This window comes from Leguminivora glycinivorella, chromosome 14 (genome assembly GCF_023078275.1).
Source record: "Leguminivora glycinivorella isolate SPB_JAAS2020 chromosome 14, LegGlyc_1.1, whole genome shotgun sequence".
NCBI lineage: Eukaryota > Metazoa > Arthropoda > Insecta > Lepidoptera > Tortricidae > Leguminivora > Leguminivora glycinivorella.
Window position 1 is genome coordinate 3,169,470 of NC_062984.1, and position 24,639 is coordinate 3,194,108.

At 38.8% G+C, this 24,639-nt stretch overlaps 1 protein-coding gene across 4 annotated transcripts in view; it reads left to right on the forward strand.

The window, feature by feature from the left end:
* Positions 1-162: 162 nt before the first annotated feature.
* The window catches only part of LOC125233131 (prominin-like protein), a 105,598-nt gene continuing 81,121 nt past the window's right edge, over positions 163-24,639 (forward strand). For all 4 annotated transcript variants that reach the window (XM_048138999.1, XM_048139003.1, XM_048139000.1 and 1 more), the window contains exon 1: positions 163-811. In XM_048138999.1, the coding sequence (XP_047994956.1) occupies positions 541-811 (271 nt within the window). In that variant the 5' untranslated portion in view covers positions 163-540. The remainder of the gene's footprint in view (positions 812-24,639) is intronic.

A 24,639-nucleotide genomic window follows, 5' to 3' on the forward strand; every position in this document is an offset into this window, starting at 1 on the left:
ATGAATTATGAAAAGTCATAGTTTAGAAACAATACTTTCGATTATTGGGGATTTTTATTTTTACTAGCGGTATTACTGAAGGAGTGAACGAATCTTAATCATTCGATTCGAATGAACGGTTTTTCGGCTGGAGGGGCGAAACCGGTCGTCCACCTCGTCTCGTTCACATTCGAATCAATCTCGCTCGCTCTCTCGCGGGGAGCGCCGTGACTTTTTTGTAGTCGCCGCAAACTCATCGACCGTTCCGATCGAGTCGCGGCTGTTGCGTCCCGAAACAAAGGATTCGCATCAAAATCATGTAATTTGTGACGCAAAGCTCGCATAGAATACAGTCTAGTGTTCCAACAGTCCTTAAAAAGCAGGTTTGGGGCAGTAAAAAGTCTTCCCATCATCGGAACGGGGCGTACGATATCAATATCGACCTAGTGCGCTAGTGTTTATGTTTAGTAAAGTGGGTATCTTTCGGTGTTTGTTTTGCAAACAGTGAGATAAAAGTATCACCGGTCAGTTGTTCGGTTATGTAGTGTTGTTGTGGCGAAGATGTCAGTGAGGATGTGGGTGTTGTTGGCTTTGGTGGCACTGGCGGGCGCGGAGAAGCCCGCCGGGGAGTCTTTCCTGAGCGACATCAGCCGGACGCTGCGCTCGGAGATGGATAACGTGCTGAAAATGGCGGATGTGGTCTACTCCCGGCCGGACATCAACACGACGTATGTGGCCAGCGTGGAGTTCGACATGAGAGCCATGGGGCCGCTGTACAACCACACGGGGCTCGTCATCGACGTCATCGCCAACAAGCAGGCCTACCCTGAAGGTAAGTCTATTTAAAACTTTTTGAACAGACCTGCAGCTTTAATGCTTTGGAGACAAAGGAGGGTCTCCTCAAGTCCATTCAGGATAAAAAAGGAGTGTCTTTAAATTCCTTGGATAATTCTGTTCTTCTACATTCAAGGTGCTGATATTGTGAATCAATAGAAGAGATGAATAAATCATGGTAAATAGTATTTGAGATTTGTAACACAGTTTTTTAGCTGGATTAGCTTTTGCCAAACATTACAGGCATTTTCATTCATAACTGTCATGTCTATACAATATTAGGCCATAATATCAGTTTTTGTTTCATATTATGAGTTCAGTTCTCTAAATTACCATTTACAATGACTACTTTAAGATTTTGTGTTAATGCATCATTAACAATGTACCTACAAATTTGCATGCTGTTTATGAACAGCAGAATAAGGTGAAACTGTTGTATTTTTATTAACCTAAGACCCTTGTTGTACCCTTTTTCTGCAAATAAAACATTTCTATTTCTACATTATACCCTGTCCAATGTGCGGTGCGGTATGCTATGCTAGATATGTTTCATCACTATGGAAATACCATTTAGGTTTATTGTCATCAGGAAAATTAAAAATGAATAAATACACACAGGGAAAGTAGTTACAGCTTAAAACTTTCGACATTATTAGGATAAATAAAAAAGACAGAGCATAACTAACAGGAAAATTTTAGAAATCCTGATTGTACAGAAAAGTATGCATTAGGATTCTATTCCGTGCCATTAATTATTAGGCTGCCTGGTATAAAAAAGTAGAATTAAGACATTTTCTTACACAAATCACTTGTAAGAGAAATAGATGACACTGATGGCGCCATTTTCTATTTCTAGTCTTTTTTGCCAGCCCATAAGATAGCAGCATGTAAAACCAGACCAACCTCACTCCATCGTAGGCCACATCTTTGCCTTTGGCTAGTCTGTGGCCAAGAGTAAGCCCATTTATAATAAAAAAAGTAAAACTAACATTTCAAGTTTTTTATTCTGTTCTATTAATTATTATCCTACCATAATTTTCTTGTATCGCTACAGACAGTAACTTCAAAACTCACTTGATGAAGTTGTGAAACGATTCCTATCAGTTGATGCATTGTAATAAAATTATAGCCAATTACAACAAGCGGGTTAGTAAGCCGCTTATTGCCAGCATTAGGGGTTTATTTGCATAATTTGCGATTATGCACAGTTGCACTTTGACTGCGCTTCTTGGATGGCTGCATCTGGGCAACTTTCACTCCTGCAACATATTGCGACAGTTTGAGGCCTACTGACACATTTCTATTGAGTTTTTGGTATTGTTTCAATAAATGATTTTTGTTAAATTAGGAAACTAAATGTTATGATACCATTGTCATAAGAAAATAAGGAAATAACTATATGAATATAACAAAAATCTAAAATATTGTGAGAAATTACAAAATCGTTGAGAGTTCTTACTTACCCATGAATCTATATAAATCTAAATAAGCTTAAATTATACTATCTATCTCTATGTTAAGTTGCCATTTTTATTTATTGTATTTATGTATGTATGTATGTATGTATTATGTGTATGTAAGATATATTTATTTATGTATTCGGTATATATGTATATTATGTATGTGTGTTTGTGTTGGTTTTCTCTATATTTTTTATTGTTCTTGCACTGCCTGTTTCTGTTCCGTTTTTCCAGCTACCCTAAGGTTGTCTGGAAGAGATCGCTTTTTAGCGATAAAACCGCCTGTTGTTACCTAGTTATTCACTCAACATTCTGTATATTTATAACATGTAAAATGGTGCAATAAAGAATATTTACTTACTTACTTACTTACTATATTAAAATATCATAGTTCTAAAAAGGAAGGCAGGCAGGAAAAGAAAAGAATTCGACAATTATTAGATGGTGGGAGCATTTCCTTCCACATTGAATACTATAGAATTAACTTTCATTTCAAAATGTTTTAGTATTCGGTGTCAAAGGTGACTGTTAAACATTCTTTTAGGTAGTTATGTTTCTGTAATGTTCATTAATACAGGTATGTAGAAATTTCGTATACAATGCAGAATAGGGTACATTATCACACACTATAATTACAGCTTTAATATTCAAGCAATCATTGAACAGCAAGCTTTTAGACATGGGAGGGTAATTATACATACGAAAAGCATATATGAAACTTGCATTACATTAGAGTGCTGTTAGTTAATTTACAACCTGTTTTTATTGATTTGTTAACTCTAAGGGATGTAGATGTAGATGTGGGGGAGGGAAGGTTCTTTTAAATTATTTATAAGAAGAGTACCTAATAATGATAACTTTTTAACAAAAAATAAAACCGCCTTCAAAAAAAGCGTGTTACAAAACACGGAGAAACTAAAAAGCCAAAAATAATAAACCTTCGAATTCAGATTTCTTATCGGATTGCAATAATCTAAACATCCAAATTATAAACAAATCAATTATTTTTGTAGTCGGTACCAGACCTGTTCGTCGCCTTGCTATTTCCTGTTTGCCCCACCCAACCATACGCAGGCTGGCCCCGACTCCAAAAATAATTGATTTGTTTATAATTTGGATGTTTAGATTATTGCAATCCGATAAGAAATCTGAATTCGAAGGTTTATTATTTTTGGCTTTTTAGTTTCTCCGTGTTTTGTAACACGCTTTTTTTGAAGGCGGTTTTATTTTTTGTTAAAAAGTTAATTTATTTGTTGATTTTTAGTGGTTCCTAGTGATATTATATGTATCAGTCCGAATATGTGTACAGTAGTGAAAGAATTATCCTTTAACTCCTAACCGTTGAGGAGTTGACCTTCCATCATCAGCTCAGCCACATAAAATTATTACCATCAGGCGTAAATACTGGTGTACCTTTGAAAAATACACTAAGAACATTACATGTGCCTATAACATTTGAAGAGTTCCCTCGATTTCTCCAAGATCCCATCATCAGACCCCGACTTGGTGCCAATGGGACCATCTCGGGGTTATACCCGTTCGATCAAAAAAAAATTTTGAAAATCGGTCCACGATCCTCGGAGATATCGAGTAACATACATAAAAAAAAAAAAAAAAAAATCAGTCGAATTGAGAACCTCCTCCTTTTTTGAAGTCGGTTAAAAATGTATTGAGTGAAATTTCCATCTTTCTTTTGCTGTAACATTAACGTTATAAGTACTTGTTTTTGTTTTTTCCTTCCTGTATCACATTATTTTTTTCACATATTTCCTGAACAATGTAATTTCCTGAAAAATCATTGCTTTATTTGCTTTGGTTTGTGTAGCAAGGAAAATCACTTCAGAAATAAATGTGATCATTGTAAATAAATTAATACACGTAATTGACACAATTACTTACTGATAAAGTGAATTGAAGTATCACTTTTATATTATTATCTGCCTGCTAAGCCGCTGTCCCGGGATCGAATCTCGGTAAGTGCATTGATGTATTTGTATGATGAGCACAGATATTTGTAGTTAATCTGTGTACTAAGAATGTCCTATAATATTTATTTATTTATATATTATTATGAAACTTTTAACTATGTTTGTCTAAGCAAGCAGGAGCAGAGGTTTTCTGTTGAGCCCAGGTTATAAAGCATTCTTACTTGGTTGTAGGCCCAAGTTGCCTTGGAATTTGATGACTGAAAATTCGATATTAGTGATTTACCCTAAACAATTGGTAGTATCAAATAATATATTAATCTAAATTTTCCTGATCCTCTACTACTACACAACTGCTACTTACTTATTTTATTTTTATTGGTTCATCTTTTAGCATATAGCAACCGCATGTGTAATCATTTGCCCAACTAATAATTTTAACTCTCGAATATTTTCGGGCCCGCCAATATTGACAATGCAAAACGAGACAAGTGCACAGAATAGCAGCCAGCAGGGGGACGGCGGATGTACGCAAATAGCGATCATCGCGACACCCATATTCTCATCACACATGCATTCTACCCGCCCGATGCAGAGTTATTACTTTCTGCGCTATACGTATACCTATACCCCCTTATTCATAATCGTGCTCTAAAGTTATCAAGCTGATAAAGTTCGTTTGTCCTTTTCTATCACAGCAATACGTCGGAAAGGGACAAACGAACTTTATCGGCTTGATAACTTTAGAGAATGTTTATGAATATGGGGGTTAGTATACACACAGACGCGATACACCTATACTCAGCACACTTAAACCCTTGGTAGACCCTGTTTCATCATAATCTGGGTTCAGTTCGAGTGTTGACAATGTACAGTGGCTACAGACTCTACGGAGATAGTTGACCGTTTTGCAGCTGACAAACGAAAAGCCTGCCATTCTTTTTGACTCACGCCATTCTTGTTCGGTATTGGTTTGTACTCTACAACATTAGGTTTTCTTAAAGTCTTACTAAGGGAGTAAGTAAGACTCATAAACGTATACTAAAGTTATCAAGCCGATAAAGTTCGTTTGTTCCTTTCTATCAAACCAATACGTCGGAATGGGACAAACGAACTTCGGCTTGATAACTTTAGTGTAGGTACGTTTATGAATAAGGGGGCTAGACTATTTAATGAATTCTTTAAATTCTCAACTTATAGACATAGCAGCAGAATATTAAGACGAGTTTTTCATTTAGAGGGATCGTGAAATCCCATTCGGGTTGAGGTTTTTTTTTATAAACACGCTGACATGATGATGATGGAGATAACTTAACTTTTTAACATAACATTGCTACATCAACCCTGTTAAACTTGTCATACTTATCTACATTACCCCGCAGATAAATTGACACTGAATTTATTTTCATTCCTACACAGCCGTTACATGCCTACAGTCATTGATTAGTCCATTTGTTAAATTAAGTTTGAACGTGTGGGCTCGCGCCCCCGTGTAGCCATTTTTATGGGTTCTGTCTCTGGTAATTATTGGCTTTCAACGCATTTGATTTAGTAGATTATAGGAGTTACTTAGTAATGATTGTAGGAAGCCAATCCTATTAAGGATGGCTGATGATGATGATATAGGAAAGGACGCAGAAAAGCGAGGGAAACATAAAAGGATAAAGTTTAGTCCAGAGAAACGCAAACATTTCTGAAATAAAAAGGTCTACGGAGCCTACGCTACGGCCTACGGAGATAATAAAAGTTAAAAGATTGAAATCATCCAAATAATGGCAAAATAGTAGGTAAATTATTGCGCAAGTATTTGTCTATGATTATGTACTGTTGCGTAGATTATGATAACGATATCATTGAAGGCTTAGGGACCGGCCACATCTAAGAGACGCATGTCCTGAGGTGCGGAACGGACGTCCGCGCCACGCCGCCTGAATGTAATTCAAAAAAACGTCTCCTCAGTACATTTTGTATAGGAAGGACGTAAGACGCGCCCCCAGGCGGCGCGGCGCGCGCCACGCCACCGCCACGCCGCCTGGGGCGCGTCTTACGTCCTTCCTATAGAAAATGTACTGAGGAGACGTTTTTTGAATTACATTCAGGCGGCGTGGCGGAGATGTCCGTTGCGCGCCCCGAGATACGCGACGCTTAAGTGGGAACGCTGCCTTATGGGTTAGAGAAAGCATACAAAGTATATCAAATCGCTGTGTGGTGCAGTATATGAAGATACTACATGTAGGCAGATATAGTTCATAAGTCATCATAAGTATAAATATGTGGGTAAGCCGCTCGAGCTTGACCATGTTTTTAGTTCTGAATAAACCGCCATTGAAGCAACACCGTGTTTCTTTATATCGCCCTTAATAGATCAAGAGCCCAGGCCCGCCAGACCTTCCTCAAATTCTCAAGGATGAAACTTTGGGACAATGTAGAGTTCACATCGGCGTTTAATGTGTGCATATCTTCTAGTTCGGCCCATCGGCCAATTTTTTGCTATCAAGTGATGAAGGTGAAAAAAAAAAGTGCTTACTTTCCTTAAATTCTCAAGGCTGATTTTTATATATGTGTTAGAGCACGTTGTTATAAATTGGTTATCATCAATGCCAGACCGTCTCCGCCGGCCATAACTTTTACCAGACGCGACAAAGTTGGCAAAAAACGACTCTAACTTACCTCATTTTCTCAAGCCTGATTTTGACATATGATACGCAGGGACCTGTAACTAGACCGTTTGTAAGCAGCCAGACCAATCGGATGGACCCAACCATCCGCCAGACCGACTTAAAGTTTCGATATGAGCATTAGTAGAATTGAAATATTCCGGGTCTATAAAAGCTAAAAACTTGAATTTTCTACATTAAGCTACGTGTATATTGTATACTTGACGTAATAAGCGACTTTCAAAAATTTTACTTCTAAGGAAATAAAAAAATGAAAGTTCATATGTGGTGCAAGATTAATTTTAAGCTATGAATTTTATTTACACTGCGTAAGTACATGTGTATTTTATTATAAATATAACTTTTACCAGACGCGACAAAGTTGGCAAAAAACGACTCTAACTTACCTCATTTTCTCAAGCCTGATTTTGGTATATGATACGCAGGGACCTGTAACCAGACCGTTTGTAAGCAGCCAGGCCAATCGGATGGACCCAACCATCCGCCAGACCGACTTAAAGTTTCGATATGAGCATTAATAGAATTGAAATATTCCGGGTCTATAAAAGCTAAAAACTTGAATTTTCTACATTAAGCTACGTGTATATTGTATACTTGACGTAATAAGCGACTTTCAAAAATTTTACTTCTAAGGAAATAAAAAAATGAAAGTTTATATGTGGTGCAAGATTAATTTTAAGCTATGAATTTTATTTACACTGCGTAAGTAAATAAAATTCATAGCTTAAAATTAATCTTGCACCACATATAAACTTTAATTTTTTTATTTCCTTAGAAGTAAAATTTTTGAAAGTCGCTTATTACGTCAAGTATACAATATACACGTAGCTTAATGTAGAAAATTCAAGTTTTTAGCTTTTATAGACCCGGAATATTTCAATTCTACTAATGCTCATATCGAAACTTTAAGTCGGTCTGGCGGATGGTTGGGTCCATCCGATTGGTCTGGCTGCTTACAAACGGTCTAGTTACAGGTCCCTGCGTATCATATGTCAAAATCAGGCTTGAGAAAATGAGGTAAGTTAGAGTAGTTTTTTGCAAACTTTGTCGCGTCTGGTAAAAGTTATATTTATAATAAAATACACATGTACTTACGCAGTGTAAATAAAATTCATAGCTTAAAATTAATCTTGCACCACATATAAACTTTAATTTTTTTATTTCCTTAGAAGTAAAATTTTTGAAAGTCGCTTATTACGTCAAGTATACAATATACACGTAGCTTAATGTAGAAAATTCAAGTTTTTAGCTTTTATAGACCCGGAATATTTCAATTCTACTAATGCTCATATCGAAACTTTAAGTCGGTCTGGCGGATGGTTGGGTCCATCCGATTGGTCTGGCTGCTTACAAACGGTCTAGTTACAGGTCCCTGCGTATCATATGTCAAAATCAGGCTTGAGAAGATGAGGTAAGTTAGAGTCGTTTTTTGCCAACTTTGTCGCGTCTGGTAAAAGTTATATTTATAATAAAATACACATGTACTTACGCAGTGTAAATAAAATTCATAGCTTAAAATTAATCTTGCACCACATATAAACTTTCATTTTTTTATTTCCTTAGAAGTAAAATTTTTGAAAGTCGCTTATTACGTCAAGTATACAATATACACGTAGCTTAATGTAGAAAATTCAAGTTTTTAGCTTTTATAGACCCGGAATATTTCAATTCTACTAATGCTCATATCGAAACTTTAAGTCGGTCTGGCGGATGGTTGGGTCCATCCGATTGGTCTGGCTGCTTACAAACGGTCTAGTTACAGGTCCCTGCGTATCATATGTCAAAATCAGGCTTGAGAAGATGAGGTAAGTTAGAGTCGTTTTTTGCCAACTTTGTCGCGTCTGGTAAAAGTTATATTTATAATAAAATACACATGTACTTACGCAGTGTAAATAAAATTCATAGCTTAAAATTAATCTTGCACCACATATAAACTTTCATTTTTTTATTTCCTTAGAAGTAAAATTTTTGAAAGTCGCTTATTACGTCAAGTATACAATATACACGTAGCTTAATGTAGAAAATTCAAGTTTTTAGCTTTTATAGACCCGGAATATTTTAATTCTACTAATGCTCATATCGAAACTTTAAGTTGGTCTGGCGGATGGTTGGGTCCATCCGATTGGTCTGGCTGCTTACAAACGGTCTAGTTATAGGTCCCTGCGTATCATATATCAAAATCAGGCTTGAGAAAATGAGGTAAGTTAGAGTCGTTTTTTGCCAACTTTGTCGCGTCTGGTAAAAGTTATGGCCGGCGGAAACGGTCTGGCATTGATGATAACCAATTTCTAACAACGTGCTCTAACACATATATAAAAATCAGCCTTGAGAATTTAAGGAAAGTAAGCACTTTTTTTTTTCACCTTCATCACTTGATAGCAAAAAATTGGCCGATGGGCCGAACTAGAAAATATGCACACATTAACCGCCGATATGAACTCTACATTGTCCCAAAGTTTCATCCTTGAGAATTTGAGGAAGGTCTGGCGGGCCTGGGCTCTGGGTCTATAAGTACATAACAATTTTGAAGTGTAGTCTGACTCATGATATTGTTATTATTACCTATACTGATTACATTATCTCGTTTCCTTTCCACTATGAGTGGCTTTACTTGTTTACCTACGAATTACGTTTTAATGAGGCTTAGTCAAAATGATGTTTATGTTATACAATAACAGGTCAAACAGTTATATAGAGTGATCGTTGATCTTAAATCAGTATATAGTCCCAAAAGCTCTGGCTAGGCTAGCAACTAAAAGTTTGATTTAATAAGAAATGATCAGATCAATAAAAAAATATTAGGGTAAACCTAACGACATATCTAGGGCCAATGGAAAGAAGCATTGCTATCAATGGAGCTGTTTATCTTGCTGACGGCCACTACATATTTGTCTATTTGGCAACGTGGATTTATAATAATTATTCATGAGCACGTTATATTCTTCTCGAAGTGCTGACAGGCTTCAGTTTCGCAACAGGCGCGCACGCACGGGAGTCGCAGGGCGCATGTCGCGGTCGCGGCCGACGACCCGTCTGCTATCGCGAACTTAGGGCTGCCACTGCATCTGCTACTTACCACGCATTAAAATACCCATTCCTTCTAGCTAAGCCGCAGATTGGCTAACAATGGCCCATCGCAGAGCACCAGCGACGAAAACAAGCCGTCAACAAATCCCAACGAATGGATGAAGCGGCCACTTTCCATCTCCACCAGAAGAGGTTGAGAAAACTTGCTCGTTATACCAGCATTTTGTACTGCTCTTAAGATCCTGGGGTCCGATTTGGCAACTAGTCATTGTAAGACCGATTCGAGGAAAAAATTAAGAATGTTTACAGTTCAAATCTCCCGCTGGTGTGAAATATCGAACTGGCATAAATTATGATATGAGCAAAAATTAAAATTTATCACGCATACCATACATAGCAGGCATATACATAGTAGGTATTGTGCATTGGTAGTAAAAGTTGTATATTTGCTATACTTGGTTTATACTTGGTGTGGATACCTACATTGTGCTTCAACATTCATAGGGTTATTGGCTTATGCTATTCCTCATAATATAAACATCACATGTTACAGTTGATTATAAATACACATATGAAACCTTATCTACTTATGTCGAAGCATACTAACGAACTGGTATCCACCATTTGATTAAATTATCCCGACTCTTATACATGGCGTTATCTAGAATTATCGAACTTGATATCGAGATCGATATTAAGGTCCAGTATTATTTATGTTATAATGGTTGCAGCATGTTTGTTGTGCTACGGTTGAGTTATAAATGTTATAATGTCAGATTACGCAAAACAGCTTGCTTAATCTTTATGATTCAGTCAGGCGGCGGGATTCCCAAATGTCGTTTTATTTATTGTTCTCCGATTAAGTAGACGAAGGCTTTATGTACTCTTCACGTTTTTGACTTCTTCCTGATACATAAATAATTGTTAACAAAGATACCATCTTCTAGTAGGTCTCAAAATAAGTCTATACTTACTAGCAATAACCTTCGACACGAAACTGATGAGTATCACGCATTGAACACAAAGAAAGTGTCTCACGAGATACATATTCGAATCGGTAAAAACCCGATTGTGTGAACCCTGGCTCACAATGGCTGTTCTTTTTCCTCATTGGCTGCACGCTCGCTCTATTTTTTATTGTTTGCAGACATCGGCCCTTATAGGGCCGCTTGATTCATATGCCAGCCAGTTTTTATTTTTTAAACCCCCATCATTTTACAACGAAATAAAAAGGCAATTTCAATTATCTGCGAATTTCTGTGCAATAAAGATTTTACGCGTATTTAACGGCAAAGATAGATGTCGAAACGCTGAAATGGAGCGAGCTGGTTTGGCAATCGAAGCTGTAAATCGCCTGATGCGAGAGTTTGCGTGACCTGCATCTGATTATTTATGGGACAGATAGTGACTGTACTGTAGGGCTTTGAACGCACAGACATGTGCTTTTGCAATATTTGTACTATAAGAAGAACTATCAAGTATTCATCATCCTCCTTGCGTTATCCCGGCGACTGCCATCTGACCTTCCAACCCAAAGGTAACTAGGACTCTAGAGCTATCAAGTAGTATTCTTCTATATTGTGTGACTTCACGAAATATTGGTCAGTAAGTTACATAATCGTGCAAATAAAAAATAATAAAATAAACAAAACACAATTGGCATGATTCAAAAGAAAGTCGCACCAAAAGGATTCCTTTTGTAACTTTTTGCAATAAGATATAACTTCTTATTGCAAAACAAGCAATTTGCTTAGAAAGAAATAAATCTTGGTTAAGCTGGCTCAACATATTATTACGAATTTGCCACTGCTCGGTCGTGAAACTGTTCGAAGTTTGATTGCATTGTCCGAGAAACAGAAGCAAATGATCTATGTTTGTTGAAGCGACTACATTACGTAGTAAATCGAGTTGTGAAATTGTGGTTGCCACCGGTTGAAATGTTATTGCACTGGCAAACAAATTGTAAATACAATTGACTGTTTTGATATTACTATTTTCATATTTGTCTGAGTAGTAAAATACTCAATCTCTTCTCACAATCTAGATTCTAGGCTAAGATAAGCTTATGCGTAGTGCAACGAAGACGCAGCCTTTTCTATCAATGTAATCGTGTAACTGTGCGTCAGCTATGTAACGGTTTACCCGATCTTGAATCTCGGGTTGCACCTTTAAAGTACGACGTACGACCTCAACTCTACTGAATATGACGTATTATCTACATCGGGATTTTGATGTTAAAATACCATTGAGTACGTTTTTAACTAGCCTGGTTTAGTGCCCCACTGCTGGGCAAATGCCTCGCTTTTTCCACTCAACCCTGTCATTTGTGTAAATCTGCCTGTTTGGACATGTTCAAGTCATCCCGCCATCTATCTTTCGGTGAGTCTGCCGCCATGAGTATTATTTCCATGAGTAGGTACTAGTTCAAATGGCAATATTGATACCAGTGATATTTATGGTAACACGTGGCCCATTAAAATTGTAGATTTATGAAATAAAACGATGTTTTGTTTCGATATAGAACATATAGGAATCCGCGTGACCTCATAATAATTCCAACATGTAGTTACCCTTTAAACTTCCTTCTGACTTCCAATGACGAAATCATGTTTGGTATCAAGTGTAAGCGTCTTATTTATTGCAAAATTTGTAACATACAAAGGCAGGGAATCACCAGAGAATGAGATAATAAGAGAAAGAAAGTCTAGCAAGTTTCGTAGAGACACTGAAGTGGAATGGAAAGAGTAGTAGTTTTTCACTCAAGAAAAGCAGAATGATTGTTTATTTGCGAAAAAAGTTCAATACATGTACATAATGAACTAACTTACAGCAAGGTGGAAAAGCATGTATGATTAACACCGCATGACTATAATATAGCTATCGGTTCTATTACTTCTATTGTTTTGTTCCGCTCAGTTGTTTGCACGTGTGATTTACATGCAATAGAGACAAAGACATACGGCCTATCGGCTGAGACATATCTCGTCACGGCGGCTTAGCAACGAACTATGCATATCATATCAATGCGAGGGTGTCAGAAGAGTAGTCCAATGGTCATGTGAGTAGCTACACAAGAGATTGTTGGTGTTGATTTGTAAGTGGACACAAGGTTTTGGCGTTATTGTGAACGTGTTCTGACATATTTACTAGGCTCTCAATGATTTTTAAAGACCGACGTCTTCGTGCGGATCAAGAGATTCCGCAGAGAAAAAAAGACTTGATTGACGCATGTATAGTACCCAGAGTGTTGGAAACTGGCGAAAATTTGCTTATTTGACGAGGTCTCCCGTTTTATACATACTCATATTACTTATAGTAGCAACACTTTTATATCTTGTTAGAAAGTTTATATTACATCCCGGTAATAAACGGCTCGTAAAACTGCTGCGAGGCACTTGTCCTACTAGCAAAAAGCGTTATAACACATAGTTTTATACAAACATACATCTTCCTTCCTCTACATTATTCATGTTACTCCCAACTGTTACATACGGCTCATATCGAAAAGGCTTATCTTAAACGCTATTCGTAATACTCTTCGTCTCATTGACTTTGAAAGGGAAAAAACGGTTTGAAAAATGTTCGCGAAGCAGCTGAACGCCTCCTGACGAGTGCCGATAAACTAATACCCTTTATTGATCATAGTTGGCCTTTTTGTGGAAGATTATAAGGTATGTACAGTCAACCAATCGAAACCCTAGGCCACTGTAGAACTATGTCATAGTGTCCTTATAAATCAGATTGTAAGAAATCTCTTACTGCTTGTCATTTTGACATGGTTGTAGAGTGGCCTAGGGTTCCAATTGGTTGACTGTACAGTGTTGATGTTGTTGAACATTGCCATTACATACGGAGCTAGCAGATGGCACAGACCACCACCAGCTCACCACACATTTGTTCGTCCGCAGGAATATTTCGCAATGAACGCCGAAGTGTCCCCTGTCGGGCGACAGTTGTCACTATTTTTTTTTTTAAATGGGCTTACTCTTGGCCACAGACTAACCAAAGGCAAAGATGTGGCCTACGATGGAGTGAGCTCGCCCAGAAAATGCCTGTTCACTCTTGAAATGGTGTAAGATGCTACTCAATGGCGCTGCTCAAAACGTGGTCTTTTACCTGTAAAAATTGATACATGATTACATTACATGCCTACTGACAGTGCTGACCACGCGTCTTTGTAAACTCTTCATAATGCGGTGTTGGTTAGTATTTCGGCGGGTATAGCTCCCACAGACTAAGCTATACCCGCCGAAATACTAACTGTCGACTGAAGTCATATTGCTGTCTCTTTCATGCTAATAGAGACCGAGTGCGATAGAGAGGGAGATTACTATAACATCAGTCGCCACTTGGTACTGGTCTGTACGAGTTACGAGCGAGGATGATGGCGGAAATGGCAGTGGCCGTTAACTTACTTCAAAGCGGCATGGAGTTTAGTTTTATTGCAATTACCGTTTATTGGCTTTTAAGTAGGCTCGCTTAGCTTTATTAGCGGTGTTGGAATACTTCGTCATTTACTGAAAGTAACTTAGTTGAAGACACAGAACTTAATTTAGATAGAAGAAACAAATTCATATATTTATATAGGGGCCGAGCGTGTCAAATTTTGTACTGAAGTTGATTCTTGCCTGTAATTTTAAATATGTCTCAGGCTCTTGATTGTTCATAATTTTTGTGTTGTTGCAATTGAATATCACGTAACGAGGCATTTTTTATGTTTTGGTTGACTTCAACTTACAAAAATTGACGCCCGAAAGCTGCAAGCTGCGAGTAAAGACGGACAACTCAGTGGATTTCACTGAGTTCATTTGGCACGCTAAGTAAATACGTTTGCTTGATCTATGGTATATATGACATCTGTGGTTGAAGATTATATTGCGACTAACACAAATTGTCAAGAGAACTTACCCCGAGAAATAAAAATTGAGATACCGTTAGGGTCCCCCCACATCTAGCGTCTCGCGAGCGTCGCGTCGGGCCAACTGTATGGGCAAAGCCCGACGCCGCGTCGACGTCGCGTCGACGCGGCGTCTTTTTCCATACAGTTGGCCCGACGCGACGCTCGCGAGACGCTAGATGTGGGGGGACCCTTATTATATTATATCTGTCTTTTTTGCTTATGTAATGTTTGAGAGATGCATAATAAGAAATCACTTATTTCGTGTTAGTTCCGGGGCTTGAATTTTTCCATATTTTTTATTTAAGATAATTTTTAACCCCCGAGGCCCCGACGCAAAAACGACGGGGTGTTATAAGTTTGACGTGTCTGTCTGTCTGTTTGTCTGTCTGTCTGTCTGTCTGTGTGTGTGTGTCTGTCTGTGGCATCGTAGCTCCCGAACGGATGACTCGATTTCGATTTTTTTTTCTTTGAAAGCTGAGTTAGTCGGGAGTGTTCTTAGCCATGTTTCATGAAAATCGGTCCACTAAGTCGCGGTCGGAGGTTTTTCAAAATTTTAATTATTCTTTACTCGCAAAACTGGTCAGGTGGTCTATAATTAGATTAATTAGTCTCTCAGATGGTGACTGTCTGTAAATCGCATGCAACTAACCTTGACAACAAGATGACTTCATTACCAAGTTGTATTGTAATAAAACTAAATAACTTTATTAAAACACTAAACCTTGCGAAAGTTTCCCACGAACTTCGCTCTTGTAACTCTGCTAGAGTAAATAAGTGGCATATCAACATGTACAGCTCTACCTTTCTCAATTAGCCACCAGGTTCACATGGATTCGTATTCGTGACACTTCACTGCACTCACCAAACACACACTGAACATTATACCTTGGTAATAAAGTTTAAAAAACATCAGGTACCTGTATGGACTGTAATGGAGCCATGCTCCCACTCGTCAAGGAAACTGTATTATTTACGTAATTTTCTTTTAATTACACTTTGATTTATGTTCTCATGCATACATTCATGTTATTGTAAACAAACCCACGGGTGGTGAATAAAAGATACCTACTGTTTTCCGCTTTTTATTCAATATTATAACATTGTTCTCCATCATGTTATGAGAGGACCAAATGAACCCTGTGTCTTTTTAGTTGCATCTGTAGGGTAAATTATACGGCTATTGCTGAACCAAAGATTTCCTTTGGTAGGATTGGTCCTTAGGGCCCAAGGATGGATTTTAGAAGTGGGGCCACCGTGATTTTTGATGTTAGTTTTTTGAGGTTTTGGTAGCTTCTGCTCTGGAGGAAAATAGGGTCTCAATCTACATAGAGGCATTCATTATGCTACTATTCCAAGTTTGGTACCATATCTGTATAACTTAAGGATGTCAAATACATTATAGGACTCATATGTGCACGAGAAAGATGTTAAACTACGTAAAATAAAATAGAAATAATTAAATATTACAGTATTTATAAAAAAAATCTAACATCAAAAATCACGGTGGCCCTACTTCTAAAATTGTAGGAGGTAGGGCATAGCGAATGATATTCCGCTTTGTGTGGTAGGGCACAGCACAGCGGATATCGTCTCGTTCGAATCTAGAGCAGAGCCCAACTGGGGTAGTACCTCCACCTTACAGAAGACCGCAGCCAAATAGCACTAGACCCTACTCATAGTGTTGTGTTCCTGTCGGTGAGTAAGGTTGCCAGAGCTCAACGAGGGTGCGGTGTGCTGATGACGGGAGGACTTACGGAACTAACTTGTTCCGTTTATTGTCCTTTGAGTCGTCGGCAACCCTAACCCTCCTTGGAACTTGTACACTCCTTTTTGCTGTGTACTTAACACAGCAAAAGGGAATGTACAAGTTTCTAATGGGGTGGCAACGCGCATGTGACACTGTTTGAGTTGCAGGCGTCCATAGGTTACGGTGACCGCTTTACATCAGGCGGGCCGTATACTTGTTTGCCACCGACGTAGTATAAAAAAAAAAAAAATCCATCCTTGGTCCCTAAGGACCAATCCTACCAAAGGTATTCTTCGTTTTTTTGCCTTGTACAACTGCAACTATTTTCGTTTCATTCCATAATTCTTCATTTTATTATTACGAGCAACGACCAACAAAGTAGTTTTAAGTGACCGGCCACACCAGAGCGTCGCGTGTCTCGGGGCGCGCAACGGGCGTCCGCGCCACGCCGCTTCAGTGTAATTCAAAAAACGCCTCCTCAGTACATTTTGTATAGGAAAGACGTAAGACGCGCCCCAGGTGGCGTGGCGGCGGCGGGGCGCGCGCCGCGCCGCTTGGCGGCGCGCCTTACGTCCTTCCTATACAAAATGTACTGAGGAGACGCTTTTTGAATTACACTCAGGTGGCGTGGCGCGGACGCCCTTTGCGCGCCCCGAGACACGCGACGCATAAGTGGGAACGCTGCCTAAAGGATCCCGGTGAACTTTATCATGCAAAGTGATGCAGCGATGAACTGGCGCTTAATAATCTGCGAATTACCATAAATCCCCGCTTGGGATTTGCATCATAAGCGTCAGTTGATGAGTCATGGAATTTTAAAAGGACCAACCTACGCCAGCTAAGTGTGTCAGCACGGACCTCTTTCACTTCACGCTTGGCTACACATGTTCTGTTCTGCCTCGTACAATGCATTCAAAGGAAGACATTGTAAAGAGCAAGGATGCTCAGATGTATCTAAATGCCCTGAGTTGTAAGTACCTCTACGTGTAGCTACAATCGTGTCGAGAATAACCACTACAGAAAAAGAGTACCTTTTCGCTCAGGGTAATGTCGGATCACCAAGTTTTACTGCAAACTATTTAACTACCGTTCTAAAGTTACTTGAATACTTATCTAGTTTAGTGTCAAGCTATTGCTTGTGTAGACCAATGGAAGTGAAAATGTATATCAAACTCAGAAAATGCTATAGTGTTTTACTTAAACGGATCGTATACTTACTGTATTGAAATACTCCAATAGGAATTAAGTCATTGACACGCTTCGTGAACGTGACAAGTCCAAACAGCGTTTGAATGTTCTCCGTATATTAAACGTGTTAATTTAGTACCGCTAAAGCAATTGAGATTCCGATCTAGAGTGTTGCAACGTCACGCCGAAACAACGGTCCAGTTGCAGCAAGATAGACCCCTTTGTGCGTTTGATTGCACTGCATACTTGTCTGGTCATGAACGATGATGCAATGCCGGGTTGAGATAAGGTCATTAGTCTGGGTCGCTGACGTTTTTTTGCTTGCATTGGCTTCAAAGTTGGTGATGTTTGATAGTCTACTAAATGCATATAGAAAGAATTGAAAAAAAAAGAGGAATAAAGTATGACTGACTAACGCTGCAACGAAGAGACTCGTGTATCAATTTGTATAGAAGGAGTCGCGTAGTAGCCTGGAGATCACACGTGAAGAGAACAAATGACTAGAACGTAAGTAATGTAACAAACACAATGGAGGCATTGGTAATTGTCGGAAATTGTTAAGTACTTACGTTTTTATATTCTATTCGGGACTCGTTTTGGATAGACAGGCAATCAACGAACGTCACTTCCTTAGAACTAATTATCCACTTTCTAATTTCTACGTTCAAAATTTCAATTCGCATCCATCAATGACGGTTAGTTAAGCCTGGAAAACTTCGGGCTAATAACAAAGCGATTAATTACGCGAACTACGCGAAGCCTCTCCAAAACCAAGGCTTACTCGTAATTAGTTGGGCAATCATATTTCGGCAAGGATTGCTATGTTTGCGTCATTTGTTCCACCTTCTCTGAGCCTTCTTGCTTTCGCTCAGACAATACTTTGTATGTCAATTGCGCAATGTTCTGAATTCAATTGTTCAATGGTGCAGACTTGTTCGTGAGATGTCCTGTTTTATTCCACTCTCCGTGGTACCGTGTACCCAATCAGCGTTGCTTTCGCTCCGACCCCGGCACGTACGAAAAGATCAACCCGATATTTATGCTTTTCGCTTTCACCTGAGGGAGGGAACAAACTCTCACGACATTTGTTCGGTTTAGTTTCAAACTTTCAACTAATCTTAAGCTACATGTGTATGTAATACTAGCGCTTCTGACACAATCCCAAGGGCACATAAACAAATTATGTCCAGTTTTCTGAAAGACGCGAATTACAAATATTGTAATGGAAAAGATCCTACTGCCAATATGACCGAATGTGCTATATGCTATGCAGTCGTGGTACTCGTGGCAAATATGTACGTATCATACTATCCACGATCAATTCGTCCAAATGTAATATATTCTATGAAATTTACTACTGCGTGTTAACGCCCTTACTCGACTATTCTGGTCTGAAAACGCTCAAAGTCCTTCCGGTAGAACCTTTGCTAATTTCAAGCATCAAATAGGAAACCGCAATGAAATGTCTGAAACAAATGATATTAAAACAACAATCATCTAACTCCAACACATAAAGGTCAACCTTTACATCTTAAACGATAATGAGGCATTGCGTGATATCTGCATCATCATTGACTCACCGAGTACGTCAGATCGCGCATTACCGCTGACGGAGTCAACAGCCGGCCAATCCAGGCCAGTAGGTGTTCTGTTCAGGCTTCGTGCCAAGGCTGTAGAATATTGAGAACGGTGCCTATTGTCGACGAAAGTTGTTTTTATTTGCACGTTCGTTCATTATTATTACTTTTTGATTTGCTACTGGTTGTTTTTATTTGCACATTGTTGGTTCATTTAGCAGATTTGAGGGATGATGGATTTTGTTTTGATTCGCGACTCTAAGTTGATGTATACCTATCTATACGTTCTAAGACTTCGACGACGTTCGTTCAATTTCAAAATTAAACAATTTAGTTAGATACCTACCCTACCTACAGTCAAGTGCAAAAATACGTATCGATTTTATCCGCTCAAAAATATGTACCGAGACCTTATTCCGCCGACATAAAGTGCTATGGGACATATTTTTGATAAGTTGTACGCACCCATATTTTTACACTTGACTGTACAAATGTAGATGTATTAACGGATACATTTAAACTAGCAACTGCGTGTTCATTGCCAGTAGTTGAACAACCTGTCAGTCGTTATCAATTAATGCAATTAAGGACATCTAGTTTTATGTTTAGAAAGGCCGAGTGAGAGGTGATATAACTGTTTTGTGTCACTCCGTTTTTTCCGCGTCCACAAAAACGCGATGACATTGAATTAGGAAAGTTATTATTGTTCGTTTCGGTAGTTTCCCACCAGTTCTGTATATTTTCTAACCACAAACCGGATCTTACGTGCGTTTATTACAATTTTATGATAAAACAACATTTTTAAGACTTCTGTCTGCCTGCTTTAATCAATATAAGTGTAATCAGTAATTAAACTCATGATTTACATCAAACTTAATGGTTATAGGAGCTTTACGATACTATCTTTACGATTAAAACCGTCTAAAGACAAACCGTCTTCAATAATGTATGTGGGCGGTCGGCCTATAATACGAATGAGATAACCACAGTGTTCCTGATTGCAGCTGAAATCCTCCAAGTGAAATTAATCCGTATCGCCGTGTATTCTAAGGTTTGATTGCCATGAAAGGATGTTTGGAAGTGTCTTTTGTCACGCCGGGTACAGTAGACAGAGCAAATTGCATCCGTTTTGAGTTCAAACAGAGCTACAGCGGATATCAATTAACACAAGTGACCGAAATACTCTACGGCTTTCTAGAAGTTTCCTACGCAATGAGGGGATTTAGATCATGCGTGGTTGTTCTGTTTGTAAAACTAACCTAGAGAATGTTCTTTCTTTGAGTAAATACCTACAATCTTACAAACAGTAACTTATTTAATGTTATGAGGCGACAGGCGTGCAGTGGTCGTCGTCCGGTCGAGTCATACGAACAGTTAGATTTTTAAAGATGTCTGAATCTGAATATTCTCTGTTTCCCTCATGTCACTTCTCGAAAAACTTGCAAATAAAATCTTCCAGACATGCCGTGTTGTTTTCAACGCCTTTCCTAAAATTATTCATTATTTCACTAAGCAACTGTCTTCCCAACATGTTTTGTTGTTCCCCCATGTTTTGATTCCAAGCCACGTAACTCCTTCACATGGCTATGTTTGGACACCTGGCTCCGGTTATGAGGCGTTAATTATGTGCCCAAACTGTCTATTAACGTGCCTGTTTCTTCGACACATCGTAAGTTCAACAACACACACACGAATATGGAATCTGGAAACTGGAACATCAAAGCTGGTGACGATTTTGAGTGAAATAAATGTCGATGTGACCATAAGAAACGGAAGCTCTTTTTCACAAGGTTCTTAAGCTGTGTATTTCAGGAAAAAGTGATTCAGTAGTTACAATGAAGATTCTAATTTTGTTGCTCAAACTATTTACTTCCTCTTGTATTGTGTGCATACCGCGAACATCATTAGAAAAGAAATTTAAAAATAGAAAGACCAATAGATAAAGAAGAAAGTTGTTGGCGATAGGCCCTTTATTTGACATATGAAATACTTATTCCAATGTGTTGTGTGTGTAGTGTGTAATGTTTTAGTTAAAACGCAGCTAAAATACCTACACTCCTTTTTTGTAATATTCGTGTGAAACGAACAGCTGTGAATTGCGACGGTGCAAATATCGATTCAGGTATTACGACTAAGCTTTCAATGAATCATTCAACTCTTGAAGTTCAAACCGATACGATGCATCCTCCTAATGGTAGCGATTTAAATTCCGCAGACAACAGAGGGACATGCGCTGCCTGACATTATGTTTTGTTGATTGTTTAATGTCCATTAAGATTCCTCTATGGATTTTCAAACAGTCATGTTGAGCAAATAAACATCTTATTATTTTTTGATAATCATTTCGTGGTTTAACGATGTGATCATTTTTCCATTTTATGATCATGGTAAATATCCGTATCTTGTTTGAGAAAGTTGTGTTATAAATATTGATGACATTGAATGCTTTATGAGATAATCTTTCTCTTATTACAGAGGTCTCATACACCATACACCATCTATCATGCTCACTTTCTTTATAAAACCTTTGCAAAAACGAACCCGAATTAGCACTGGAATTGTGGGCTCGCTTCGTGAAATGTTGCAAAGCAACCTTCTACTTCGGTCTATTTTTAACTCCTTTGATTTATATTGGGCCTTCTCATTTCATAATTGACGTCTAAAAAAATTAATCATGCCTGACAATTTGACAAACTGTAATTGGCGGATAACACAAATAAAAATGTATGGGTCTACCAATTACGTATGCATTGTTTCCACAATAAAGCAGTAGCCAGCTAGCGAGTTATCATAGGTTAGAGAGGTCGTCGGCCGCCTTATCACTCTTCCGGTCCGCCATCTGCCGTATTCAGATCTCATCTTAGCTTCAATTGAGCTATTAAACCGAACTTCACGTACGTGGACACAAACTGACATTTTTAAACCTTATTGGAATGAGGTATGGTCTTGACTTGGACAGTTGATTGCACCATCGTTGAGATAAGTAGATTACTGACCATTTGGAAACTGTAATATAAAGAGATAAGGCCTAGTTATGTTCAGTTAAATGGGTTGTTAGTGTCACAGGATGTCGTCGATTCAGTAGCCGTACATGGACTGAAGATGTTCCGTTGAGTGTTGCCTGTTGGATGTCCAGAGGATTCCTGTGACATCTTCCCTTACATAATAGCCATTTGCAAATACGATGGAGAATTACGAGGTCAAAGTCATTAGTTCCTTTTGGAAACTTCATCAAAAAGACAGTTCAGGAAATAAAGTACTGCAGGGTTGTTTTAAGTCTGTTGAAAATATGATCATCATGACCATATATGTATACACTAGATTCGAAGTTTTCGACGAAATTAGAAGTTAGACTATTGCCAGGTTACACTCTCCTAATTCAGCGCTTGTTTTTAGGACATTCGTTGTTTATCTATCGACTGCTTATACTTACGCACCGACGCGATAGGGTCTATCCGTGCTAGGCCTGCTTGCTGGACATATGTCCACGCTGTGAAGGCTCCGTCCCATTGAGGTGGCCTTTAACTCTTGAGTCTTTTCACTCTCTATCCTCACTTAGAAGTGGGTTTACCTGCCAGATAAATACTAAACTATACTAAATTGCCATTGACCTGTTGAGTTCAAGAATCAATAAGCCTCAAGTTTTACTAACTTGAATTAACAAATGCTTGTACACAGTGATTGTCAAAAACAAATAGAATGGCGGTAAGCGGCGGATGTTTGCCCGCAGCCGCTATCGTTGTGTTCACCTTCACATTGACGGTGATTACCGGCTGTTCCGTTGCGCAACCGTTGTTTTATCAAACACAAACACCACAAAAAACTAGGGGATACTTGAATTTAACAAGCAGACTTTGTACAATACAAATGGGTACTACATATTTGAAGATAACAATGCAGAAGAAAATAGCAATAAATTAGCAGTAAATTGTGTTTAAAAATGATACGAGTTAGTAGATCATTCCCACCGTTCAGCTTGTTTAGGCAATTGGTGTGTTTTGCTTAAAAATTTCATTACGATTTTTGTGACAGCTGCAGGGTTAGCACATGATTGCCGCGAGAGTATGTCGCCGCGAGATAGACTACCCGTCCTTATGTCATTAATACAGTTAGAAGAAGACGTGTGATCTATCTCGCGGCGACATACTCCCGCGGCAATCATGTGCTAGGCCTACTGGTCCTGAAAGAGCATGGCACCTAAAATTATTTTTCTTTCAATTCGTTATGTTGTCCCTGAACTCTGCTATCTCTGAAACAAACTACATTCGGATGCATATTGCTGCGTCCCAACGTCATTTATTTATAGAAGTTTTTTCACGCGTCCCTAATGTTGAACACCTGTGATAATACTAAAAGCTGAACACTTGAACAGTCGGTGCCGAAGGGCACGGTGCGCGGCGAGCGTGAACTCCTCAATGGATGTTAATTGTTGTGCTGATTGATAGTAGCCGGTTTCATTGTCTCGTTACATCGATAATATCTGCTCGTCTGTTATTTTTAGCGAAGCAAGTGCTTCTTTATGAACACGGTGTACATTACGTCGTTACTGTAGTCATTACAAGCACGTGATAAAAATATGCTACCGGTTGATTTGTTACAAAATGAAATATTGCTTAAATTTCACCTAATTTACCTAAAATTCTTGAATTCCGCTGAAATTTGAGGAAATTTCACAAAGTATACTAGGCTCCCATAGGCGAGCAGCTGATGTCAAGGATCGCTGCGCTTGAGCGTCGTCGCGATAAGATACGCCACCGTAGTTAGCACAGATGCGCGCGACGTCACGATAAGGCCGCCCCCGCGCTTCCCCGCCCTGCCACGCCATCGCTGATAACAATAACTGCTCGCGACTCATGCTCGCCTAGTACTTTTTCAGGAGATGCGTAAAGGAAAGCGTTTTTCAGTGCGGCGTCATCGCGTAAATACCGCGATGAAACGTCACAGTCCGCTGTAAAACTGAACATCGCTTGACCTATTTTAGAGGTGTTGTAAGATTTTTAATCGATGTTGTGGTTATGAGTTCTCGTTTCGCATTTCCTCGTTTTCCGTTGCGTAATTTTTAACGTTTACAGAGCTTTAGATAGAGCATCGATCTCATGAATTGTCGCGTTCGCAACTTTCGCACGGGTGCTCATTAGCGTTGACACATATTTGCCCCACACAGAGTTTAATGAACCATATATGTACAGCTGCATTCGAGCAAAAAACCCCTGTAAGGAGAGCTTTATGCTGAGAGTCGAGTGGTGACCTAATTGCATTTCGTTAGAGCGGGTCAGTGGGTAGTACCCACTGACCCGCTTGGGTACACAGCGTTTGCTCATGTA